At 52.2% G+C, this 22,889-nt stretch overlaps 1 protein-coding gene across 1 annotated transcript in view; it reads right to left on the minus strand.

Moving 5' to 3' along the window:
* UNC5D (unc-5 netrin receptor D) overlaps positions 1-22,889 on the minus strand; it is a gene marked incomplete at both ends in the record, with an annotated part of 112,518 nt that overhangs the window by 10,645 nt on the left and 78,984 nt on the right. Inside the window, 7 exons of the mRNA XM_084221806.1 lie at positions 41-268; positions 1,136-1,304; positions 3,625-3,709; positions 6,158-6,535; positions 9,317-9,502; positions 20,842-21,006; positions 21,919-22,086. Coding sequence (XP_084077932.1) covers positions 41-268; positions 1,136-1,304; positions 3,625-3,709; positions 6,158-6,535; positions 9,317-9,502; positions 20,842-21,006; positions 21,919-22,086 — 1,379 coding nt within the window. The remainder of the gene's footprint in view (positions 1-40; positions 269-1,135; positions 1,305-3,624; positions 3,710-6,157; positions 6,536-9,316; positions 9,503-20,841; positions 21,007-21,918; positions 22,087-22,889) is intronic.

Here is a 22,889-nt window from a genome sequence, read left to right on the forward strand (position 1 = left end):
AAACCAAGCAAGGCCAGAGGAGCAAAGTGAAGGCATTTACCTGGAATGCACAAGGGGTGTTATCCACACAATAAACCCTCAGATTGTAATCCAGAGAATTGCAAGACAGGCAGCCAAAAACGGCGACTTTCAGCTGTCGAACGGCGCAGTCTGAGATGGGTTCCCCAATTAGGGCATAAGTTCCAAAGCTGTTTAAGAGAATGTGACAGGCATAAGGATCCAACAGGCAGTAGCAAGAAGTAGTTTCCTCTTCCACAGACATCACTTCCTGCAAAACGAAATTCGGGTTTAAAGAGAATAAAGCGAAGCGGAATCAATAGGCCTCGACAATAGGAGTCATGGCATTAATTCTTTATTTTTATTTGTGTAGAGGGTTGCTGGGAGCCACTCTGGGGGAAGGGGAGAAGGGGGACTGCTTCCCTGAGTAAATATTCCCAGTTTAGCCCTGAGTCAGCAGGAGGATTTATGGCCATGCCCTGCACAGAGCTCGCTGTGTACATACAATAATAATGATGATGCCTAAGCAATTTTAGCAGCTTTTTTCAAGTGCTCTTGACTTTCTGGCTAATTTTTCCCCTCAGTGTCAAGTTAAAAAATTACCTTGAAGGTTAAAGTCAATAAGCAAACCTTGAACAATGGCTGGGCTTTGACTTCCTTCCAGAACACCCATTACAGCCACATTTCCTTTCCTCAGAAACTCCCTCTGCTCTGCCTCTGCTGCTCAGTCCTGCCCTGTGCCCCTCTGCCTCTGTCCTGTGCCCCTCTGTCCGTCTGTCCCTGTGTCCCAGGGTGTGACCCAGGCTGTCTGAGGCCAGCACTGCCGGAGCTGCCCAAGGGCTGAGTAAATGTGAATCATGAAAATGGGACTGGGAATGGTTGGAAACACAGCAAAACCCAGGCGGGGCTCAGAGAGGGACAGGACAGAAGGACAGACTGCAGCCAGGGCATCTATTGTAGCCATAAATTCTGCACATCTTTGGGTGAAACACCCAAAACAAATCCCGCTGCTCCTTCACAAAACACAAAATCGATTTTGCCGCGATTGCTTCTCCCAGGCGTCTCTCTGTGTCTACCCCCGCCAGAACCTCTGCACCACCAAGCCTTAACCCAATTCCATGGATGGGGCTGGGCTTACCTCCCACTTGCCCTGCTGGGTCCTCCTCTTGAGGTGGATGCTCCAGTGCTGGGGGTCGGCGTGGGCGCAGTGTGGGATGCTCAGGGCGCAGGGGGTGCTGACGGCCAGCTCGGGGGGCCCGCAGCTCACCTCGGGCCCCAGCAGCACCTCGGGGCCCTCCGGCTCCAGGCTTGGGGCAGCAAAGACAAGAGTGGCTGTCAGGGGTGAGAATTCACTGAAAAGAGTTCAAATCCAAGCACCTCCCTCATCTGCCTCCGAGTCTCTACGGTCAGGATGACCCTGAGGTGTTATAGAAAATCTCTTTTCCCAGCCTGGCAGCTGGAGAAGAGGACAGGAATTCCTTGGCTCTCGTTCTCAAGATTGTTCATTTTCTCTTTATTCCATTCTTTCTCTGCCCTGCTGAGCTCTGTCCAGCAGGTCGGGTTGTGGCACAGGCCCTGCCCTTGGGGTGCTGTTGGCTTTTTACACTAAGAACTGCCTGTACTTTATTTACAATAATTTCCCAATGCCCATCACCTGTGTCAGACAGTCTGTCTCTGCTCTAAACCAACCCAGAAGTGTCACCAGCCCAGCAGAAGGTGGAGGAGGAGGAGGAGGAGGAGGAGAAGGAGGAGGAGAAGGAGAAGGAGAAGGAGAAGGAGAAGGAGAAGGAGAAGGAGAAGGAGAAGGAGAAGGAGAAGGAGAAGGAGAAGGAGAAGGAGAAGGAGAAGGAGAAGGAGAAGGAGAAGGAGAAGGAGAAGGAGAAGGAGAAGGAGAAGAAGGAGAAGAAGGAGAAGAAGGAGAAGAAGGAGAAGAAGGAGAAGAAGGAGAAGAAGGACAGGACATGCCCAAATTCCTCCATCTCGCCTCTTGAACCCCCATTCTAAATCCCCAAAATTCTACTTTTTCACCCTGTGACAAATTCACTGTCATTCTACTCAAACTCGTGTGGCTTGTAACTCCTCACACAGAGTTGGGAATTGTTTCCATGGGCTAAAATCACAGGCTCAGGTGTTTGTGACTCTGTGCCGAGGTCTCTGAGCCCCCTGCCAGGGTCTGGAGTCCTCCAGGGCAGCCAGAGGAATGTCCTGGGTTCATTTCTGCTCATTTCTGCTCGTTTCACAAGGAAGCAGCAGCTGGAGATGCAACAAACCCATCAGACCCCATCTAACTCCAATCAGAGGCCGGTCAGTTTAGGACTCTGGTATTTAAAACACATTTCAATTTGTTTAACCCAAATCCAGCCCTGAAATTGCTCTGTGCCAGCCAGCCCAGCTCCGAGCACCAGCTGCTCCCGTCCCCACCGTGCTCTGCCTTCAAACGCTGCCATCAACAATATTTTCACAGGAGCGAAGATAAAACAAATTATGGCTTAAAAAACACAGGCTCATAAATTCTCCCAGATTGAGTGTGATCTCCCTGCTTTGAAAACCCATTTGTATTCTGCAGGAGGAGGGAGCTCAGTGACTTCTACAGAACCAGGGACAGGGCTGTGCTTGGAATTGGGGCTGGGCCAGGTGGAGCCGTGGCTGTGGCTCTGGGACAGGTCCCACCTGAGCTCCAGGGATTCACCTGGGCTCAGTTAATGGCTGCATCCTCTGCCTGCTGCCTTCCAGAGATGTGGAATCGTCTTCTCTTCTCTCCCTTTCCAACAAACTGGAGCCACCCCCACCCCAACGTGTTTTCTGTATCTCTTGGAATAAATCCCCAGGCAGGAGCGGTGCCAGAGTGGAGGAGAATCCCTTGGACACTGAACCAGCAATTGGAACCTCTTGCCCTGCTGGTTTTGTTGCTGTTTGGTTGTGTTTTAATCCATTTGGGTGGTGTGATCCCCATGATTGCCTTCCAAATCACTGGGCCTGCAGTTCCCTCTTCAAAGGAAAGCAAATGGTGTTTGCAAGGTGAAAAATGAGAGGAGGAACCTCAACCAAGGCAAAAATTAGGGAAAGGACCTCAACCAAGATAAAAAAATAGAAGATACAAGAATAAAAGCAGGATAGAAAAAGGGGAAAAGCTCAAGGTGCCTTGGGTACCCATGCAGTGCCCGTGCTGACCCCCTGACGTGGAGCTGTAGCTGTGAGTGCCCAGAAATGCCCTTTCCAACCAGCATTCCTGCTCAAGAGAGGCTGGAATGTCCCAAGGCTCCCCTCAGTCTGTGTGTACAAGTGTTGGTGAGAGGGAGACTGCAGGGGAGGAAAAAAAAGACACAACAGGGGAACAAAAAAAGGGCCAATTCCGTTTTTCCCTTTCTCAAGTGCCACGATAACAAATTCTGCTGAAGCCTCGGTGCTTCCAAGTGTCTGTAGGATTCTAAAAAAAAAATCAAAGCACCCCCAGAGCCCGAGGTGCTGAGCTGCTCCTGAGCAGGGAGAGGAGCAGCAGGCACAAGGATTCCACGGGAGCAGCACTCCAAGGGGATTTTTGTGTCCCTCTGGGGTGACAGCAGGGTGGGGACCCCAGCAGTGGGGACAGGAGTGGCTCCTGCAGAGCCATGATCCCGAATCTCTCACCTGGACTCCTTCTGGGTGATGGCCAGGTAGATTTCCCAGGAGCTCTCCTCGGGAATGGCCCCGTGTGGAATCAGCAGACTGACCCCTGGAAAAGAGCAAGGGCAGGGCTGACCCCAGGGAAGGGCTGGGCTGCCAGGGACAGGGAGCAGGGGATGTTCCTCTGCGTTCCTGCTCCTCATGGCAACCTCACCAGATGACAGGAACATCAACTGTCCAAGGAAATAAAGCTGCTGCTTTCCCATCAAAGGAAAAGACATTTCCCAAAAAGCCTCTTGGAGGCTCTTTCCTTTTTGAAATCACACCTGGTCATTGTGGGATCCCAGGGAATCTCCCCATGGAGAGGGGGATCATCCCTTTGTCCCCCTCATCCCTGTTCCCCAGTGATCCCATCCTCCTTGCACACCATCAGAAGGTAACAGGGCAGTTTTCCACTGGGTACCACTGCAATTAAACTGCTTTATCTCAGGAGAGGGGGGATGTGTTTGGCACCTGCCACACGATGCAGAGCCTTGGTGAGGCACCGACTCGATCACCCTGGAATTTACAACTGCTTGGCACAGCTGATCTTACATAAAGGCAGCAAGAATTACATAAATTGCAAGTGGACCAAATACATATTTTAATAATCTAATTGATGGGGCTATCATTACATAAAGTAGCTAAATATACAGTATGAGGGAATTCTTAATTCATGCCTTAACTCCGTGCCTCTGCAATGTTCCTTCCTCAGCACAAAACCAGGCTGTGGAGAAATGAAAACATTCCCCACGTTGTGCATGCCTGGGCTGTCACTGTTATCAATCCTCTCTAAACACAAGCCACGTTTTTTATGGTAACCTTTAAAGCACCCGTTTTGTGGGACATGAAGGATAAAGCTCTAAATCATCCAGTTCAACCAGAGAGCAGCAGATAATCCTGGAGCCACTGCTCAAACGAAAACAGAGCTGAATTTAAAGTGAATAAATATCACTGGAGTTGAAGGGTGATAACACCTGGCTGGCAGTATCTGGCTTTTTGTGCTGCTTTTGGGGGAGAGAAAATACCCAGGCTAAGGGCTGGGATTTGGGGTGATGCAAGCACAGCCCCGGGGTGCAGCTGCAGGGCTGTGACCCTGCCAGGCTCTGATCTGCTGCTCAGCCCCTTCCACAAACAACCCTGAGGTCCGAAACACGCCCCACAAAGGTCACAAAACTCCAAAAGCATCAAAAGCAGAGGGAGCCACAAAGCAGAGGGAGCATCCCAGCCCCCAGCCTGGGACAGGGGCCCTGCTTTGGGAATCTGGGGAGCTTTTTGCTCCAAGAAATGGGGAAAAGAGGCAGGCAGGAGGAGCCTGGTGGGCAGTGGGGCTGTCCCCAGGCCTGGCTGCTGTCCCTGTGTCCCCCCCATGGGGCAGGGGTGTGGGGCTGGAGCTGGTGCTGGAACGTGAGATCCTTACGTAAGAGCCAGCACCGACCCTTCCCGGGGAGCCTCTCCTCTGGAGCAGCATCCAAGCAAGGCACAGCTTTGATTAATGTGACTTTCATGCTGAAGACATCAAGAGAGGCAGTAATTTAAAACAGTTCAAATAGGCATAATGCCTCTTCAGTCCTCAGCCCAGGCTTCCCTCTGATCGCTCGTGTCCTGTGTGGGCAACGTGCCCTACTTCCAAAATTTGCATTAACGGGGCCCCTACTTCTTCTTTCTTGGAGAAAAAAAATTAAATTTTAATTTTTTTCTTTAAATTTAGTTATAAAACACTACATCAGGCAGCCTAAGCTCAAATTCCTCTCTGTGCTTTGCCGAGCAAGGAGCCACCTGTTGTGTTGTGATTTCAGGGTTTACCTCAGAACCTCGGGTCCCTCCCTGATAATTCCCTGCCAGGTGTGTCAGTCCCCTCTCCTTTCCCCTCCCAGCACTGTCTGTCAGTCCTGGCATTCCAGAAGTGATTGGCAGGTTCAAAGGATGCCCTCTACCCCCGGGGGCACTGGGCCATCCAGGTGTCCTCTGTCCCTTGAGCCCTCCCCTCCTGTCCCTGGCTGGTGGCTCCTGCCCCTTCCCTGCCCTCTCCCGGGGTTAAAGGAGCAGCAGCCACGGGCTCAGGAGTTCTGCTGGAGCTGCTGTGGGTTCAGAGGCTGTGGGCCAGAATAAAGCTCTGGATCCAAACCCTCCAGCAGAACCCACTCCTTTCCTTCCCCATGGCCCCAAAGCTTCTCCACAGAGGGAATCCTGAGGAGCGACCCCTGCACGGGAGGAAGCTCCATCCCAGCCCCAGCAGAGCTCCTGCACGCCTGGACTGGTGCCCACGTGCCCAGGGCAGCACCCAGCCAGCCCAAAGTGTCCCTGGGGTGAAACACCACCCAGCCATGGCCAAAAGTGTCCCTGGGGTGAAACACCACCCAGCCATGGCCAAAAGTGTCCCTGGGGTGAAACACCACCCAGCCATGGCCAAAAGTGTCCCTGGGGTGAAACCACAGTTTGGTTCAGCACCAAGGCCAGCCAAGCTCAGGCACGTCCCATCCCCGATATTTTTGCGATTTTTCCGCCTGCCACCCACCTGTGTTGGGGACCACCAGGCGGCCCCCCAGGTGCCCAAACAGGGCTGTGCTCCTCAGCTCGCTGCTGCTGGAGATGGAGGCCAGGTTCTGGATGAACATGGCCTTGTTCCTGGCCTGCAGCGTCCCGAAGGGCCTGGGGCTGCCGTGGGGGAAGGTGCCGGGGTGCGCCTTGCCGTGGTACTCGGCCCTCTCGGTGACGCCCAGGGACACCATGAAGGAGCTCTGCACCTTGACCTTGATGTCGGCCAGGGGGTTGAACAGGGAGGACTCGGTCATCAGCTCCTTGTCCAGGGGGTCCTGCAGGCAGATGGGGCCGCTGTAGGTCCTGCTGACCGTCAGCTCGGGCTGCAGGGACGAGTTCAGGAGCAGGGAGTTACCTGTGGGGACAGCGGCAGGGGTGGACGGTGAGAGACATGGGGGATCTGTGCTTCCAAACCAGCTGTGGGGCTGCTGGGGGATAAAACCAGCACTGGGAGAGAAAAGAAACAATGGGAAGGATTCCACTGATGGGTGAATGGAAAAATATATTTGCTTTTACAAATAAACTTCAGGGTTGCTGATAAATGAAATTAGGCATTGAGAGATGATAGAAACAATGGGGAATAAAAACCCCTAAATTCAGTAAAAATTAAAAATGAAAAGGGAGGGTTATACATTAGAGGGAAATGTTTGGGATCAGGTGTTCTGGGGAGTCTGAGCCTCTCAAGTACCTCAGAAATGGGGAAAACCCTCTAAATTCTGTAAAACTTAAAAATGAAAAGGGAGGGTTATGCATTAGAGGGGAATCTTTGGGATCAGGTGTTCTGGGGAGTCTGAACCTCTCAAGTACCTCAGAAATGGGGAAAGAGAGAAGGGAAATGTGGCTGGAAATTGGGATAAAAGGGAGGGTGGATCCTCCAAAACTTGGAGAGACCCCAGGGGATGCCCCATGGCCTCTGCCTTGATTGGAATAAAGTCAAAGGACTCCTCTGCCTCCTGTTTGGACATAAACCTCACATTTTCCTAACAAGGGCACACCTCAGCAACCCTCCCCCATCCCCTCTGCGACCCTCCCCGAGCTCTCAGAGCCCAAAATCCCCGTTTGATTTTGCAAACATGAAGTGTCAGACCTTGTCCCAGTTCCTCCCAAAACACCGGGCCAGTCAGAGAGCAGAGCTGCTGCCAAGATCTGACACTTGGCGTTTGCCACGCCTCAGGCAGCTCCAGAGCAAAGGAATAATCCAAGGAGGAGCCTCCTTTGGTTTGGATTCAGTCCTTGTGTTTGCCCTTTTGCCTCTCTTGTTGTTTTTTTTCCCTGCATTAAACCCCACTGGGTGACAACATCTTCCTGCAGACCTTTTAAACGCAAACCCACAACTTCATGCCTGAGGGAAACTGGGCTGAAAAGGAGGTGGGACAAGAGTGAAACAGGGAAAGACACCACAATTATTCATTTTGAGGTGTTTTACCTCAAAAAACACTCTGAAAAATGAGGAGTGCATGGATTTAGTCCTCTGGCTGTTGGTTTTGTGGTGGGGTCTTTTTCTTTGCTTGTTTAGTTGGGTATTTTCAGAGCCTCCAGAGTGAAAGGTTTTAAGCATTAAGCCAAGCAAACAATTCCCCAGACTCAAAACAAGATTCAGACTGAACCACAAAGGAAAACGTTCTTGTTTGAGACAGTCATTGAGATTTACACAGCCCTAATTAAAGGTTTGGATTTAGAAATGGATGAATGAACTTCCTTCAAACGTCCTTGTCTGCCAAGCCCTTTTGCCAATTTCTTGCAAGTCATGCTTGGTGAGGAACGTCTCCAGGAAATAAAGAAAGTGTAAAAACAACCCCACAAAACCCCCCCCCAAACAAACTCTGCAACATATTTTCCCTTTTCTGCAGAGAGAACAGAGACATGGGGACACTTTCACACCCAGCCCACGCTCCCACCCACCCACAATCAGGCAGGTCTGAGGTAGAATGGCAGCACAGAATCAATAAACATCCTGCTCCCATCCCCGCTCCTCTCCCTCCCCACCTTCCTGCTCAGAGGGAATAACATTCCTGGAAACCCCAGCGCTGCTTTTAGCAAAGGTTTTGTCCATATTTCATGGCACTGGTGGTGTTTTCTAGAGCTTTAGGGGTCCAGTTTTACACACATCGATTTCCCTCCGTGCCTGTGTTACAGCAGGTTACAAAACACTTCCAGCTGGGGGTCTGGGATTATCAGGAAAAGAATAATTCCTTTTATTGGAGTGAAGGAAAGCTCTGTCACTGAGAGCAGGAGGAGCTCCAGCTGTGCTCTGATTTGGTTGCTTGGCTTTAATTTGAGCTTTTCCTAAATCAGTGTTGGAGCTGGGGATTTTGGAAGGGACTTGGGGATTTTGGATGCTGGACAGCACTCCTGGAGCATCTGGAGCATGGCCAAGGGGGATCCTGTGTTTGTGGGATGGAGCAGAGCCAATTCCAGGTCCCTGTCCCTGGCTGCCCCAAAGCCCCTCCCCAAACACAGGTGAGCCTGAGCAGCAGGAGCTGCTCTGATTTGGTTGCTTTAATTTGAACTTTTCCTAAATCAGTGTTGGAGCTGGGGATTTTGGAAGGGACATGGGGATTTTGGATGCTGGACAGCACTCCTGGAGCATCTGGAGTGTGGCCAAGGGGGATCCTCGATTAGTGGGACAGAGTAGAGCCAATTCCAGGTCCCTGTCCCTGACTTCCCCAAACCCCCTCCCCAAACACAGGTGAGCCTGAGCAGCAGGAGCTGCTCTGAATTGATTGCTTTAATTTGAACTTTTCCAAATCAGTGTTGGAGCTGGGGATTTTGGAAGGGATTTGGGGATTTTGGATGCTGGACAGCACTCCTGGAGCATCTGGAGTGTGGCCAAGGGGGATCCTGTGTTTGTGGGATGGAGCAGAGCCAATTCCAGGTCCCTGTCCCACTCATCCCTGCTCCCCAGTGATCCCATCCTCCTTGCACACCACCAGAAGGTAACGGGGCAGTTTTCCACTGGGTACCACCACAATTAAACTGCTTTATCTCGCTCTCAGGAGAGGGGGGATGTGTTTGGCATCTGCCACACGCTGCAGAGCCCTGGTGAGGCACCGACTCCATCCAACCCCCTCCCCAAACGCAGGCGAGCCTGAGCCGCGGGAGCTCTGCAGAGAAGAAAGGAAATCGCCGCACTAACCTTGTCTGACTGTTTTAAAATTAAAAGTCTGGAAGCCTCCCGTGAGTGCAGAGGAATCAATGACATCCACGCCGTACTCACTCTGACTGCGCCGGTACAGGGTCACCCCCAGCGCCAGCACGGCCACCGCCAGCACCGCCGCCGCCAGCCCCGAGTACAGCGCCACGTCCGCGCCGCGCTCCACGTCTGCGGAGAGAGCGGGGTCAGCGACAGCGCACAGGGGACAGGGGACATGGCGGGGACAAGAGCTGGGTCAGGGACAGCGCACAGGGGGACAGGGGACATGGGGGGGGATGTGGGGGACAAGAGCTGGGTCAGGGACAGCAGACAGGGGGACATGGGGGATGTGGGGGACAAGAGCTGGTTCAGGGACAGCGGACAGGGGACAGGGGACATGGGGGATGTGGGGGATGTGGGGGATGTGGGGGACAAGAGCTGGGTCAGGGACAGCGGACAGCGGACGGGGACATGGGGGATGTGGGGGACAAGAGCTGGGTCAGGGACAGCGGACGGGGGATGGGGACATGGGTGATGTGGGGGACAAGAGCTGGGTCAGGGACAGGAGATATGGGGACATGGGGACATGGGGGATGTGGGGGACAAGAGCTGGGTCAGGGACAGGAGATAGGGGGACGTGGGGACATGGGGGATGTGGGGGATGTGGGGGACAAGAGCTGGGTCAGGGACAGCAGACATGGGGACATGGGGGATGTGGGGGGATGTGGGGGACATGGGGGATGTGGGGGACAAGAGCTGTGTTGGGGACATGGGGGATGTGGGGACATGGGGACATGGGGGATGTGGGGGGAGGTGGGGGATGTGGGGGATGTGGGGGACAAGAGCTGTGTAAGGGACAGGGATATGGGACAGGGGGTCATGGGGATGTGGGGGACAAGAGCTGTGTCAGGGACAGGAGATATGGGGACATGGGGGATGTGGGGGGATGTGGGGGGATGTGGGGACATGGGGCATGTAGGGGACAAGAACTACGTCAGGGACACCAGGACATGGGGACATGGGGGATGTGGAGGATGTGGGGGGACAAGAGCTGTGTCAGGGACAGGGGATATGGGGACATGGGGGACATGGGGGATGTGGAGACATGGGCACACAGGGCATGTGGGGTATGTGGGGTGACAAGAGCTGTGTCGGGGACAGGGGAACCAAGGTGGAGCTGGGCACAGGAGCAGGGGCAGCGCTGGACAACGAGGGCTGAGAGGGTGAGAGGAATTCCCAATGGAGCCCCCCAAAGTGGAGAGCCTGTCTGGGTTTGGGATTGGGTCACCCCAAACTGGAGAGGGTTTGGGATTGGGTCACCCCAAACTGGAGAAGGTTTGGAATTGGGTAACCCCAAAGTGGAGAGCCTGTTTGGGCTCAGGGATGGTTCACCCCAAACTGGAGAGCCTGTCTGGGTTTGGGGAGAAGGAAGTGACTGCTGTGACAGGATTACCCCAAATGCATCCTGCAATATTCCATAAATATCCCATCCCTCTCTCCTCCATCTGCGGGGAATCGTGCGCCATGGAATTCAATCCCTTGGCGTGTCCCCTTGGGGGGTTTCCTGAATTCCCAGCTCCAGGGTGGAGGGAGGGAGCTCAGAGCCCACCCTGGGCAGGGTCTGGGTCCTGCTGGGGGATTGGCAGAGCCCCAGGAACAGAAACTGGATTTGTTCATGGCCAACGAGAGCAACAAAAACCAACTGGGAAATGCAGAGTGCTCCGTGTCAGCGAATGAGCTGCACTGCACAGAAATGGGGTGGAAAGTTAAAATCAGCGTTTAATAAACAGCCAATTACAGAAATTACTTAATTACTGCTTGGGAGGAGGCTTCTGTTGCGCTTTTCTGCTGAAAGTCAGAGAATTTCATTTTAGCTGAGTTTTGAAAACGAACGAGAAACTTCAGAGTGTTGAGATGAAAGGGACAAGCACCTCTGGGCAGCATTTCCTTGGCTCAACGCTTCCTTACCAAAAAGAAGTGTTTGAAAAGTGCCACCAGCCCCAGCTGGATGTCCTGGGAAGGGGCTGGGTGCTCACAGCCCCCTCCCAGCAGGGAAATGGCAGCACCAGGACCCCCCAGTCCCCAAACCCCACTCCACGTGCTGGGACTGAATTTCAGCTCCAATCAAAAGTAAAATCAAAAGTTTGGTTCAAACATCCTTGACAGAAAATATCTCTCATCCCCACCTGCTCCCAGTCAGCCCCAACCACGAGATTCCAGCACCCACTCAACCCAAAAGAGATGTTTGGGTTTCAGTTCTGCCAGCACCAGAACCACTGAACCAAGAAAGCGCTCCTGCAAATATTTCTGCTGTGTTTTCAAGTAATCTGCGAATAAAGAATGGTTCTGCTTTTAACTCATTCCCAACTTGCTGGGAAGGAAAAAGAAAAATCACAATATTTGCCTGGAAATATCAGCTATGGGTAGGAATCCACCTTCTGTGGCAGGCCAGGAAACCACACTAAGCAAACTTGTAAGGTTACAAAACTCAACTTCCTAGAACAATTCACAATTCCATTGCCACACTGTTCCACCAAATCAACCACTAAAAGAGAAAAGTTTGGGGTTTTTTTTCCCTGAAACCCTTTTTTCCCTTTTTTTCCCCATGAGATCCCCTCTTAAAAAATGCCATAAAGAGAATTTTAAGCTCAGTTAGGATTGCAGAGGGCGAGATACTGGCTGACAACGTAACAAGGGGACAGGCCAGACAGAAAAAGCAAAGAAAAAGGGGTCAAAAAGACAAACTGGAAACATCTCAGGTGGGACCAAAACCCCCCAAAACCCCCCAAAACCCCACTCCCCCAGCCCTGTTTTGTTCCCCAGCACCAGGTGCAGAAAGGGAAGCACAGACAATAATTACATTTCTATTTCTTCCAATTTCCTATTCCCAAGCTGCTTTGTTGTTACAGGGAATTAATTACGAATTGCCATTGTCGAGTTAATTTCTGTGGGTAATTAGAGCAGCGAATGAGGCAGGAGGAGGGAGGGGATGGATCTCCAGGAACAATTGGGGGGTTTCCCTTCCCAGGGAGAGCTGGTGGGTTTTGCACCACAAAACATCTGTAACTCTTCCCTTTGGATCGCTGCTTTAAAAAAGGAAAGTGCTGAAAAGGGGAATTCTCCCTCCTGCCCTGCTGGGATGATAAATGATCCAGTCTGAGAGAGGCAGAAATGTCCTGGCAGGAAAAGCAAAGGGGAGGATCCTGGAGCTCTCCTGCCCCCCTCCTCAGGTGCTCTGTACCTGCCAGTTCTGTCCCTAAATCCCCTCAGGTGCTTCAGCATCTCCTTTTCCATCGATTCCCATGCCAGGCAATTCCCCTTCCCCACTTTTACACCGTTTCACATGGCTTAAAGATGAGAGGGAGGGCTCGAAATCCAGAAAAGTGGGAGCGGTTGGACTCGAGCAAAACCCTTCTGAGGAGAAGAATTCTCTTTTCATTGACTCTGAACAATCTCCAGGGCTTGAATTGGAGCCTGGTCTATAAATCTGATGATTAAAACCTCCTGAGGGTCCTTCCCTGGAATGAGCTGGTGGTTGCTGCGTTCCCAGAGCTGCCCCACTGCCAGGAAAACCCTCCCAAACCTCAGGGGAGCAGAGCTCAGAGGATCCTCCTCAGGGTTTAGCGGGGTTTTAAACAGCTTTATGTTTAAAGGGCAAACCCAGAGCGGCTCAGTATTCCTTGAATTATTCCCATGGAGCAACTCCATGAGAAAGGAGCCTTTCTTTTGGGATTTTGGTGTTTCTTTACAAACAACCTGTATGAAAAATCCTTTCCTTAGGATTTTTCCTCCTGAGAAGCTGAGAGGCCTCAGGAACAAAATGATTGTTTGCTGCTGTGGGATGCAACAGGCGGGTCTGGGATTGGTCTCATGTGGTTGTTTCTAATTTATGGCCAATCCCAGCCCGGCTGTGTCAGTCCAAACCTTTGTCATTCATTCCTTTTCTATTCTTAGCCAGCCTTCTGATGAAATCCTTTCTTCTATTCTTTTAGTACAGTTTTAATATAATATATATCATAAAATAATAAATCAGCTTTCTAAACATGGAGTCAACTTTCTCATCTCTTCCCTCATCCTGGGAGCCCTGTGATCACCATCACAACAACCACTGGTTTTTGGTTTTGTTTTTTTTTAAGTAATTTTTACCTCTTTACCTTCTTTTCTTTTCTTTTGGAGAATTCCTTCCACAGGAGATTAGAAATTAAGGGAAGGAGGAAGGAGTGGGAAATCTGGGGGAGCAGGGTGAGGTTCTGCCTTTTTTTTTTTTCCCCCCAGAAAGGAACAAAGTGGAAAGCAACCAAACAAACCAGAAAAGCAAACATTTATAGTCCACCAATTATTCCTTAACGAGCTGTGTCCTCCCGGCCCAGGGGCGGGAGGGACCCTGGCAGGCACCACAAATTTTATCCCTTTCTGCTCCAGGATCCATGTTTGTGGTAATTGCAGCCCATTTTTCACTCCACCTCCTGCCACTGTTACACAACATTTATTGAAAGCACATTTGATGGTAATGAAGTTTCTATTAACTATGATTAAGTTTCATAAAGCACCTGAAGATAATTTAAGATGTGCAGGAGCAGAAAGTGAAACATTTGGTTTAGTGCATTAGGAGAGGTAATTGATTAAATTATCTCATTTCCAAGGAGAGCCTGGCAGGAGCTGTGCAGGGCCCACCTCCCCAGCTCCAGCAGGGAGGGGAGAGCTGGGCAGGAGATCCCAGAGGCTCTTCCCAGGGGTGGGTTCCTCCCAGGGATGGGTTCTTCCCCATCCCTCCCAGAGTCTCTTCTCAGGTTCTTCCCATCCCTCCCAGAGGTTTTTCCCAGGTTCCTCCCAGGTTCTTCCCATCCCTCCCAGAGGTTCCTCCCAGCTTCTTCCCCATCCCTCTCAGAGGTTCTTCCCAGGTTCTTCCCATCCCTCTCCGAGGTTCTTCCCAGGTTCTTCCCATCGCTCCCAGAGGTTCTTCCCAGGTTCTTCCCCATCACTCCCACAGGTTCCTCCCAGGTTCTTCCCATCCCTCTCAGAGGTTCCTCTCAGGTTCTCCCCAGGTTCTTCCCCATCCCTCCCAGAGCTTCTTCCCATCACTCCCAGAAGTTCTCTGCAGGTTCTTCAAATCACTCCCACAGGTTCTTCCCAGGTTTTTCCCCATCCCTCCCAGATGTTCTTCCCAGGTTCTTCCCATCCCTCTCAGAGGTTCTTCCCAGGTTCTTCCTATCACTCCCAGAAGTTCTTCCTAGGTTCTTCCCCATCCCTTCCAGAGGTTCTTCCCAGGTTCTTCCCCATCCCTCTCAGAGGTTCCTCCCAGGTTCTTCCCCATCCCTCCCACAGCCCCAAGTCCTTCTCCTCGCTCTTGGAGCACAAGGATCACCAGTCAGGGGCTCGGGGAAGAGATCCTTCAGTGGAACAGGCTGTCCCTCAGTGATCTTCATCCCTGGCTCTGATTTTGAATCCTGGAGCAGCTCCTGCTCCGTGAGCTCTGTGTCCCTGCCCTGCTGGAACTTCTGCTGCTCACAGAGACCCCGAGGTGTGTCACAAAGTCTCCTTTCCCAGCCCAGCAGTGGAAGAAGGAGTCAGAACTTTTCTATTCTCATTCTCAAGGTTGGTTATTGTTTCTTATCTATAAAATTCTTTCTCTGGCCTGATGAGGTCCATTCAGCAGGTAAGCAGGGTTAAATTCCTGCTGGTGTCCCACCCTGCAATGCCCTACAGCCCTTTCAAGGGGTAAATTCCTGCTGATGTCCAGCCCTGGCACAACTCAGGGCCCTTTCCAGGGGTAAATTCCTGCTGATGTCCCACCCTGGCACAGCTCAGGGCCCTTTCCAGGGTTAAATTCCTGCTGATGTCCAGCCCTGCAATGCCTTAGAGCCCTTTCCAGGGTTAAATTCCTGCTGATGTCCCACCCTGGCAATGCCCTACAGCCCTTTCCAGGGTTAAATTCCTGCTGATGTCCCTCCCTGGCACAGTTCAGGGCTGTCCCCTCTCCTCCTGGCCCTGTCCCCCTGCTCTCCTGCCCTGTTGGGTGCAGGACAGAGCAGCCCTGAGCTGATGCCAGGCACAGAAACACCCTCCAGGTGAGACAGGAGGGAGCCCAGCAGGGCCAGAGCCAGCAGCAGAACCAGATCTGCACCAGGAACCCCAAACTCTTGCAGAAATTCCTTTTTTTTGCCGATTCCAGAGGTTGATCCCGAGCTGAGCATGCCCTGAGCCAGGGGTCCCTGTCAGAAATAAACCTTGGCTCCTCCTTAGCTCCTGAACAAATAACCCAAACAGCAGAAAAGATGAGGGAAATCATATTTACAAGAAAAAAAAAAAAAAAAAAGGACTTTGGGATTTTTTTTCATGAGGAGGTTTTTTATCTGAGAGGGAGAGAGAGAGAAAGTTGCACTTAATAAATTTACATGGAGCATATCTATCTCTTATATTGCTTCTGTCTCACTCTATAAATGAAACATTTTCTCCTCGTTTGCTGACAATATGAATATTTTATGCCGTCCATGTTTTTCTCTTCATCTTCTCTTTTTTTCTTCTTTTTTTTTTTTTCCCCTAAATCCCTCTCAGGAAGTTCCTTTGCAGCAATTTCTCACTTGGTTAATTCAGGTTATTTGTTGGCTCTATTGGATGCTGTTGTTTATTTACACCTCAGCAAGAAGGAAGTTCAATACCTCGCAGTGGATCATTGGCAAAGAGACTCGGGTCAGAATTAATGATTCCTTTGTGTGTTTGATGGATGGGAAAGCTGGTGACAGGCACTGAAATTGGTTACAAGCTATAAAAATGCCCAGTTCATTCACATTTTTGCACCCAATCTCTGTGTGTACACGAAGACACACATCCATGTGCCCCCCAGCAGATGGAAATATGGGATAATATGGGATAAAAGGGGTTTTCTATGGGACTGCAGCTCCCAAAAATGAGCCTGCTCTGCCTCCCTCATGCCAAGCCCTTGAGTCACCATTTATAACCTAAAACCTGCCAAAGCAATCCCTAAAATTGGGAGACTCAGGTGGATTATGAGGCTCCTTCTCTTCATTTTAATGTTTGTGAGGATGCTCAGTTTAGAAATAACCCAGAACATCATTGGATTTTTGGCTCCTCACCCAAAACCTGGTGGGATGAGGTTTTTATTTCCCTGCCCAAGACTGGCTTTGCTTTTGCAGGAAAACCAGGCACAAAAAGACCTGGAGAGGAGGGTGAGACCGGAGCCTGCAGTGGAGCAAACCCTTCCCTGCTGCTGGCAGGGGCTGTCTGCAGAGGGAAAAGCATTTCCCATGGAAATGGAGATTCCTGGATCCAGGGGCCTCCTGGCAACAGCAGCAGCGCTGCTTGGGAAGTGGAAAACAAAATGATTCGTGATTGTGCTGTGATTATTCGGGGTCCATCAGGGAAAACATGTTTGCAGGTCAGTCTTTGTGGCCCTGCTTGTTTGTTTTGGTTTTGGGCACTGGGAGAAGGAATCAATAGGTTTTGAAGTCGGGAGAAATAGCTTTAAAGCAAATAGATAAAAGTAAAACAAAAAGCTCTCAGAAAAAAAAAAAAAGAAAGAAAAAAAAACCCAAATATTTCTTTTATTAAGCAAAGAAAAAGCTTTCACCTCTGCAGGAAAGAGAGAAATCCAGCCTGGCAAAGCATCCAACTGGGAATCCTGGCAGGGAATAAACACTGGGAGAACAAACACACAGGAGAGCAGGGAGGTGCTGGAACTGTCTGGGGCCAAAGTGACCTTTGCATCCCAGGAAATCCATCAGGCAGCCCTGGAAACCTTTCATCCCTGTCAAACCCCACCTGAATCTTCCTCCCTAAGTCTGGATCTACACAAGAGCTGCAAGTCCCAGGAGAAAGAAGAAATTCCCTGAAGGAAAAGTTCTTCCAGCTGCTTCTCAGCAAGGGCTGGACCACTGGGATCCTCCCAGGAAATCCATCAGGCAGCCCTGGAAACCTTGCATCCCTGTCAAACCCCACCTGGATCTTCCTCCTGCATCCAAGTCTGGATCTACACAAGAGCTGCAAGTCCCAGGAGAAATTCCCTGAGGGAAAAGCTCTTCCAGCTGCTCTGGGATCTCCCTCTGTGGTGTCGTGGGGTTATTCCCCAACTCTGCAGTCAGGGAATGAACAAAGAAGCCCAGAGCTGATCCATGTTATCCCTGCTCCATTCTCTCCCAGGGATCAGGGTTTTCCTCCCTGGCACCCTCCATTCCCGTCCTCCCCTTCAGCTCAGCCCTTATTTGTTAACCAAAGGAACGTTGCTATTTTTGCCTCACAGAGGGAGCAAAGTTAACGAGTTGTGCCTGATAAAAAACCTCCAAGAGATTGGTTTGCTGTGGCTCAGGGCTGCATTTCCTGCACAATTCCCCACGGGATGGGAAGCAGAGCAGGAAAGGCACAGACTGGAAGATGAGCAGGGGAGGAGAGATTTATTTAAAAAAAAAAAAATAGGCTAATTGCATCAATTCCTGTTAGCTGAGAAAGCAATTGCAGCCCTAAAAACAACGAGGACACAGGGACAGCTCGGGCCATGGAGGAGGGAGAGGATCACACCTGAGGGACAGGGTCACACCTGAGGGACAGATCACACCTGAAGGACAGGTCACACCTGAGGGACAGGGTCACACCTGAGGGACAGATCACACCTGAGGGACAGATCACACCTGAGGGACAGGATCACACCTGAAGGACAGGATCACACCTGAGGGACAGGGTCACACCTGAGGGACAGATCACACCTGAGGGACAGATCACACCTGAGGGACAGGATCACACCTGGAGGGACAGATCACACCTAAGAGACAGGATCACACCTGAGGGACAGATCACACCTGAAGGACAGGATCACACCTGGAGGGACAGATCACACCTGAAGGACAGGATCACACCTGAGGGACAGGGTCACACCTGAGGGACAGATCACACCTGAGGGACAGATCACACCTGAAGGGACAGGATCACACCTGGAGGGACAGATCACACCTGAAGGGACAGGATCACACCTGAGGGACAGATCACACCTAAGAGACAGGATCACACCTGGAGGGACAGATCACACCTGGAGGGACAGGATCACACCTGAGGGACAGATCACACCTGAAGGAGAGGATCACACCTGAGGGACAGATCACACCTGGAGGGAGAGGATCACACCTGAGGGACAGGATCACACCTGGAGGGACAGATCACACCTGGAGGGACAGGGTCACACCTGAGGGACAGATCACACCTGAGGGACAGGATCAATCTGGAGGGACAGATCACACCTGGAGGGACAGGGTCACACCTGAGGGACAGGATCAACCTGCAGGGAGAGGATCACACCTGGAGGGACAGGATCACACCTGAGGGACAGATCACACCTGAGGGACAGGATCAACCTGCAGGGAGAGGATCACACCTGAGGGACAGATCACACCTGAGGGACAGGATCAGACCTGAAGGACAGGATCACACCTGAGGGACAGATCACACCTGAGGGAGGGGATCAACCTGGAGGGACAGGATCACATCTGAGGGACAAATCACACCTGGAGGGACAGGATCAGACCTGAGGGACACCAGGATGGATTTGGGATTGAGCCTGGGCAGGGACAGGAATTCATCATTGTCAGGGAGGAGAGGCACCCCAGGAAACATCCCAGGATCAGCACAGTCCTCAAGAGCTGAGTGAATGGCACTGCTCCCAGACCCTCTCTGCTTATTCTTTCTTAAAACACAAGGAAGGAAAAAAAAAAAATTAAATTACATTTCTGTCCTTGGATACCTTGGAGCTGTTCTGTAGCCCTGGGAATTTTAAGTGCTGGGATCCACAGCCAGAGTGCTGAGTGTTCCCTTCCTCCAAACCCCAGCAAAATCTGATTGAAGCTCTCAGCTCAGGTATCTCTGAAGCCTGAATAAATACACAGGATGCTCTCTGCCACTGGGAAAGTATTAAAATCCCAGGGCAAAAAAAAAAAAAGAGAGTTCATTTTGTTTATAAGGGAAAAGGCAATGCAGAACCACAGAAACAAGGACAGAGGGCTGGTTAAACACAGCATTACAGAAAACAGACACATCCTTGTTTACATCTCCCAGCCCTGGCACTCCTGATGGCTCCCAGGGCTGCTGTTCCACCTGACGAGGTGACAGCCCCTCCACAGGGACAGGGGAGGGCTCAGGGCAGGGATAAACTCACAAATTCCTCCCGTCTGCGGAGCCTGCGCGGCTCTGGGCTGCTCTGCCCAGCTCCCCGTGCTGGGGAGGGACAGCAGCAGCTTCCCAGTGCCAGATGCTTCCCAGACACTGGTGAAGGGCAAAGCCTTTCCCAGGGAGCTGCAGACCTGCCTGGGTTTAGCTCCTGCTGAAGGCAGCAGAAGGAACAAACTCCGACCTTGACCAGCGCCCGCGCCCGCATCTCTCCGGGGGGCTTTGCAAGGAAAGGCTGAGGAGCACATTTGGTGATGGAGGTTGGAGTTCCACCCTGCAAAGCCCCTGGATTTGGGATTTTAGCATCACCTGATCATTCACGGGCAGAGAACGAGCAACACAAATCCTGGAAAATTTCAAACTCTGCACGGAAAACTGGAAAACCGCGTCTGTTGTGTTGTGGTTTCAAGGTTTGCCTCAGAACCTCGGGTCCCTCCCTGATAATTCCATCCCAGGTGTGTCAGTCCCCTCTCCATTCCCCTCCCAGCACTGTCTGTCAGTCCTGGCATTCCAGAAGTGATTGGCAGGTTCAAAGGATGCCCTCTGCCCCCGGGGGCACTGGGCCATCCAGGTGTCCTCTGTCCCTTGAGCCCTCCCCTCCTGTCCCTGGCTGGTGGCTCCCTGCCCCTTCCCTGCCCTCTCCCGGGGTTAAAGGAGCAGCAGCCACGGGCTCAGGAGTTCTGCTGGAGCTGCTGTGGGTTCAGAGGCTGTGGGCCAGAATAAAGCTCTGGATCCAAACCCTCCAGCAGAACCCACTCCTTTCCTTCCCCATGGCCCCAAAGCTTCTCCACAGAGGGAACCCTGAGGAGCGGCCCCTGCACGGGAGGAAGCTCCATCCCAGCCCCAGCAGAGCTCCTGCACGCCTGGACTTGTGCCCACGTGCCCAGGGCAGCACCCAGCCAGCCCAAAGTGTCCCTGGGGTGAAACACCACCCAGCCATGGCCAAAAGTGTCCCTGGGGTGAAACACCACCCAGCCATGGCCAAAAGTGTCCCTGGGGTGAAACACCACCCAGCCATGGCCAAAAGTGTCTGTGGGGTGAAACACCACCCAGCCATGGCCAAAAGTGTCCCTGGGGTGAAACACCACCCAGCCATGGCCAAAAGTGTCTGTGGGGTGAAACACCACCCAGCCATGGCCAAAAGTGTCCCTGGGGTGAAACACCACAGTGCTGCTGTTTGGTTCAGCACCAAGTGCCAGACAAGCTCAGGCACATCCCATATGGCAATATTGGTGATTATTCCAATACCCGTCCATTTTCACTCCCATTTTCACGGGAGTAGCTCAGACACAGCAGCCCCATCCACACTCCCTGTCCTTCAGCCCACCCCCCAGGCCATCCCAGAGCCCGTGGCAGCTCACCTTGGATGCAGAGCCCCTCGGTGCAGTTCTCGGACTCCTGGCTCAGCCCCTCGCAGTGCTTGCCGCCGTTGCGGGGCGCGGGCGCGGCGCACTCCCGCACGCGCAGGTGCTCGCACTCGGGGCTGCACACCGACCACTCGCTCCACGCCTCCCAGCTGCCGTCCACTGCCCGGGGGAAACACAGTCAGCACCTCCTGCAGCAGCGCTTGTTTCGTCTCCCCTCGCCATGACTCCGTGTCTAATACACTCCTCAGCAAACTTTCGCGGGATAAATAATGGTTTTAACGAAGTTCTCAGCTCAGGTTTCCGTGTTTCTCTTTCTGGTGCTGTTAACATCAGCTCCCCCTCGCTGCACTAACCCCAGATCCCCACACAAGTCTCTGATTTCTCCCTCTGAGCCCTGAGCTGTCCTGGCAGGGTTTTGGGGGTGCCAGGTGAGAGGAAGAGTGGATTTGTGTTTCCAAACCAGCTGTGGGGCTGCTGGGAGATAAAACCAGCACTGGGAGAAAAAAGAAACAATGGGAAGGATTCCACTGATGGATGAATGGAAAAAGAGATTTGGTTTTACAAATAAACTTTTGCTGATGAATGAAATTGGACATTGAGAGATGAAAGTAACAATGGGGAAGAAAAACCCCTAAATTCAGTAAGAATTAAAAATGAAAAGGGAGGGTTATACATTGGAGGAGAATCTTTGGGATCAGGTGTTCTGGGGAGTCTGAACCTCTCAAGTACCTCAGGAATGGGGAAAGAGAGAAGGGAAATGTGGCTGGAAATTGGGATAAAAAGGGAGGGTGGATCCTCCAAAAATCTGAGAGACCCCAGGGGATGCCCCACGGCCTCTGCCCTGATTGGAATGAAGTCAAAGAACTCCTCTGTCTCCTGTTTGGACATAACCCTCTGGTGTTTGTGGGTTAATTTTCCTAGCACAGTAAGATCCAGCCTGCCCACAGGTGCCTGGCTCTGCACCCACACCCACACCCCCACCAGGCTGGGCCAAACACGGCCGCATTTCCCATTCCCTTCCCAACTCCCTGCTGCTGCAGCCCCTGAGGCCCTCCCTGGGCAGGCACTCACCGGGGCAGAGGGAGGTGCAGGTGATTTTCTGCACGGACATGCCCTCGCAGAAGGCTCCCCCGTTGAGGGGCGCGGGGTTGGTGCAGGTGCGCGAGCGTTTCTGCCAGCCCCGGCCGCAGCGCGCGTTGCAGCTGGACCACTCCGTCCACGAGGACCAGCCCCCGTTCACTGCAAAACACCAACACGGGGGGCTGAGGGGCTGGGGGGCTGTGCCAGAGCCCCCCAGAACCAAACCCAAACCCACTCCAGCAGGAAGGGCTTGGCTGGGCGTAGCAGTTGGTCCCCGGGGAGTCCCCTAAGCTGGATGTTCGCTGGTAGCAGCAGGCAGGCAAGGAGACTGCACACGGATTCTGAGGGGGCTAATTAGATGAGGCTGCTAATTATTGGGGGTCCCAGCCCAAGGAGCAGCATGGTTTGTGAGAGAAAAAGGGGGAGAGAGGGAGAGCCTAGGGAGAAAAGGGCCAAGAGAGCGAAGAGCCAAGAGAGATTTTGATCCCTCTGGCACAGTTTAACTGGAAGATTCAAAGCAGGTGCAGAATAAGACTTGGGCCAATGGGATTACAGAGCTGTGATACTTCAGGGGAGGATCACAGCTTGGGAGCAGGGACCAAGCAGCCGTGCTAAATCCAGCCATGCCAAACCTTTCCCTGGACAAAATCCCTGGGAGTGAGTTCCAGCCATGCCAGACCTTTCCCTGGATAAAATCCCTGGGAGTGAGTTCCAGCCATGTCAGACCTTTCTTTGGGCAATATCCTTGGGAGTCAGTTGCAGCCATGCCAGACCTTTTCCAGCCATGCCAAACCCTTCCCTGGACAATATCCCTGGGAGTTCCAGCCCTGCCAAACCTTTCCCTGGACAAAATCCCCTGGATTTTCTTCCCTTTCCCTGTGGTCTAAAGACACAGAACAACCAACTAATCCACTGACTATTCAGTTCCCCTTCTGCAGGGATAAACCCTACATTTTCGAGGG

This window comes from Fringilla coelebs, assembly GCF_963513975.1.
Source record: "Fringilla coelebs genome assembly, chromosome: 26".
Lineage (NCBI taxonomy): Eukaryota > Metazoa > Chordata > Aves > Passeriformes > Fringillidae > Fringilla > Fringilla coelebs.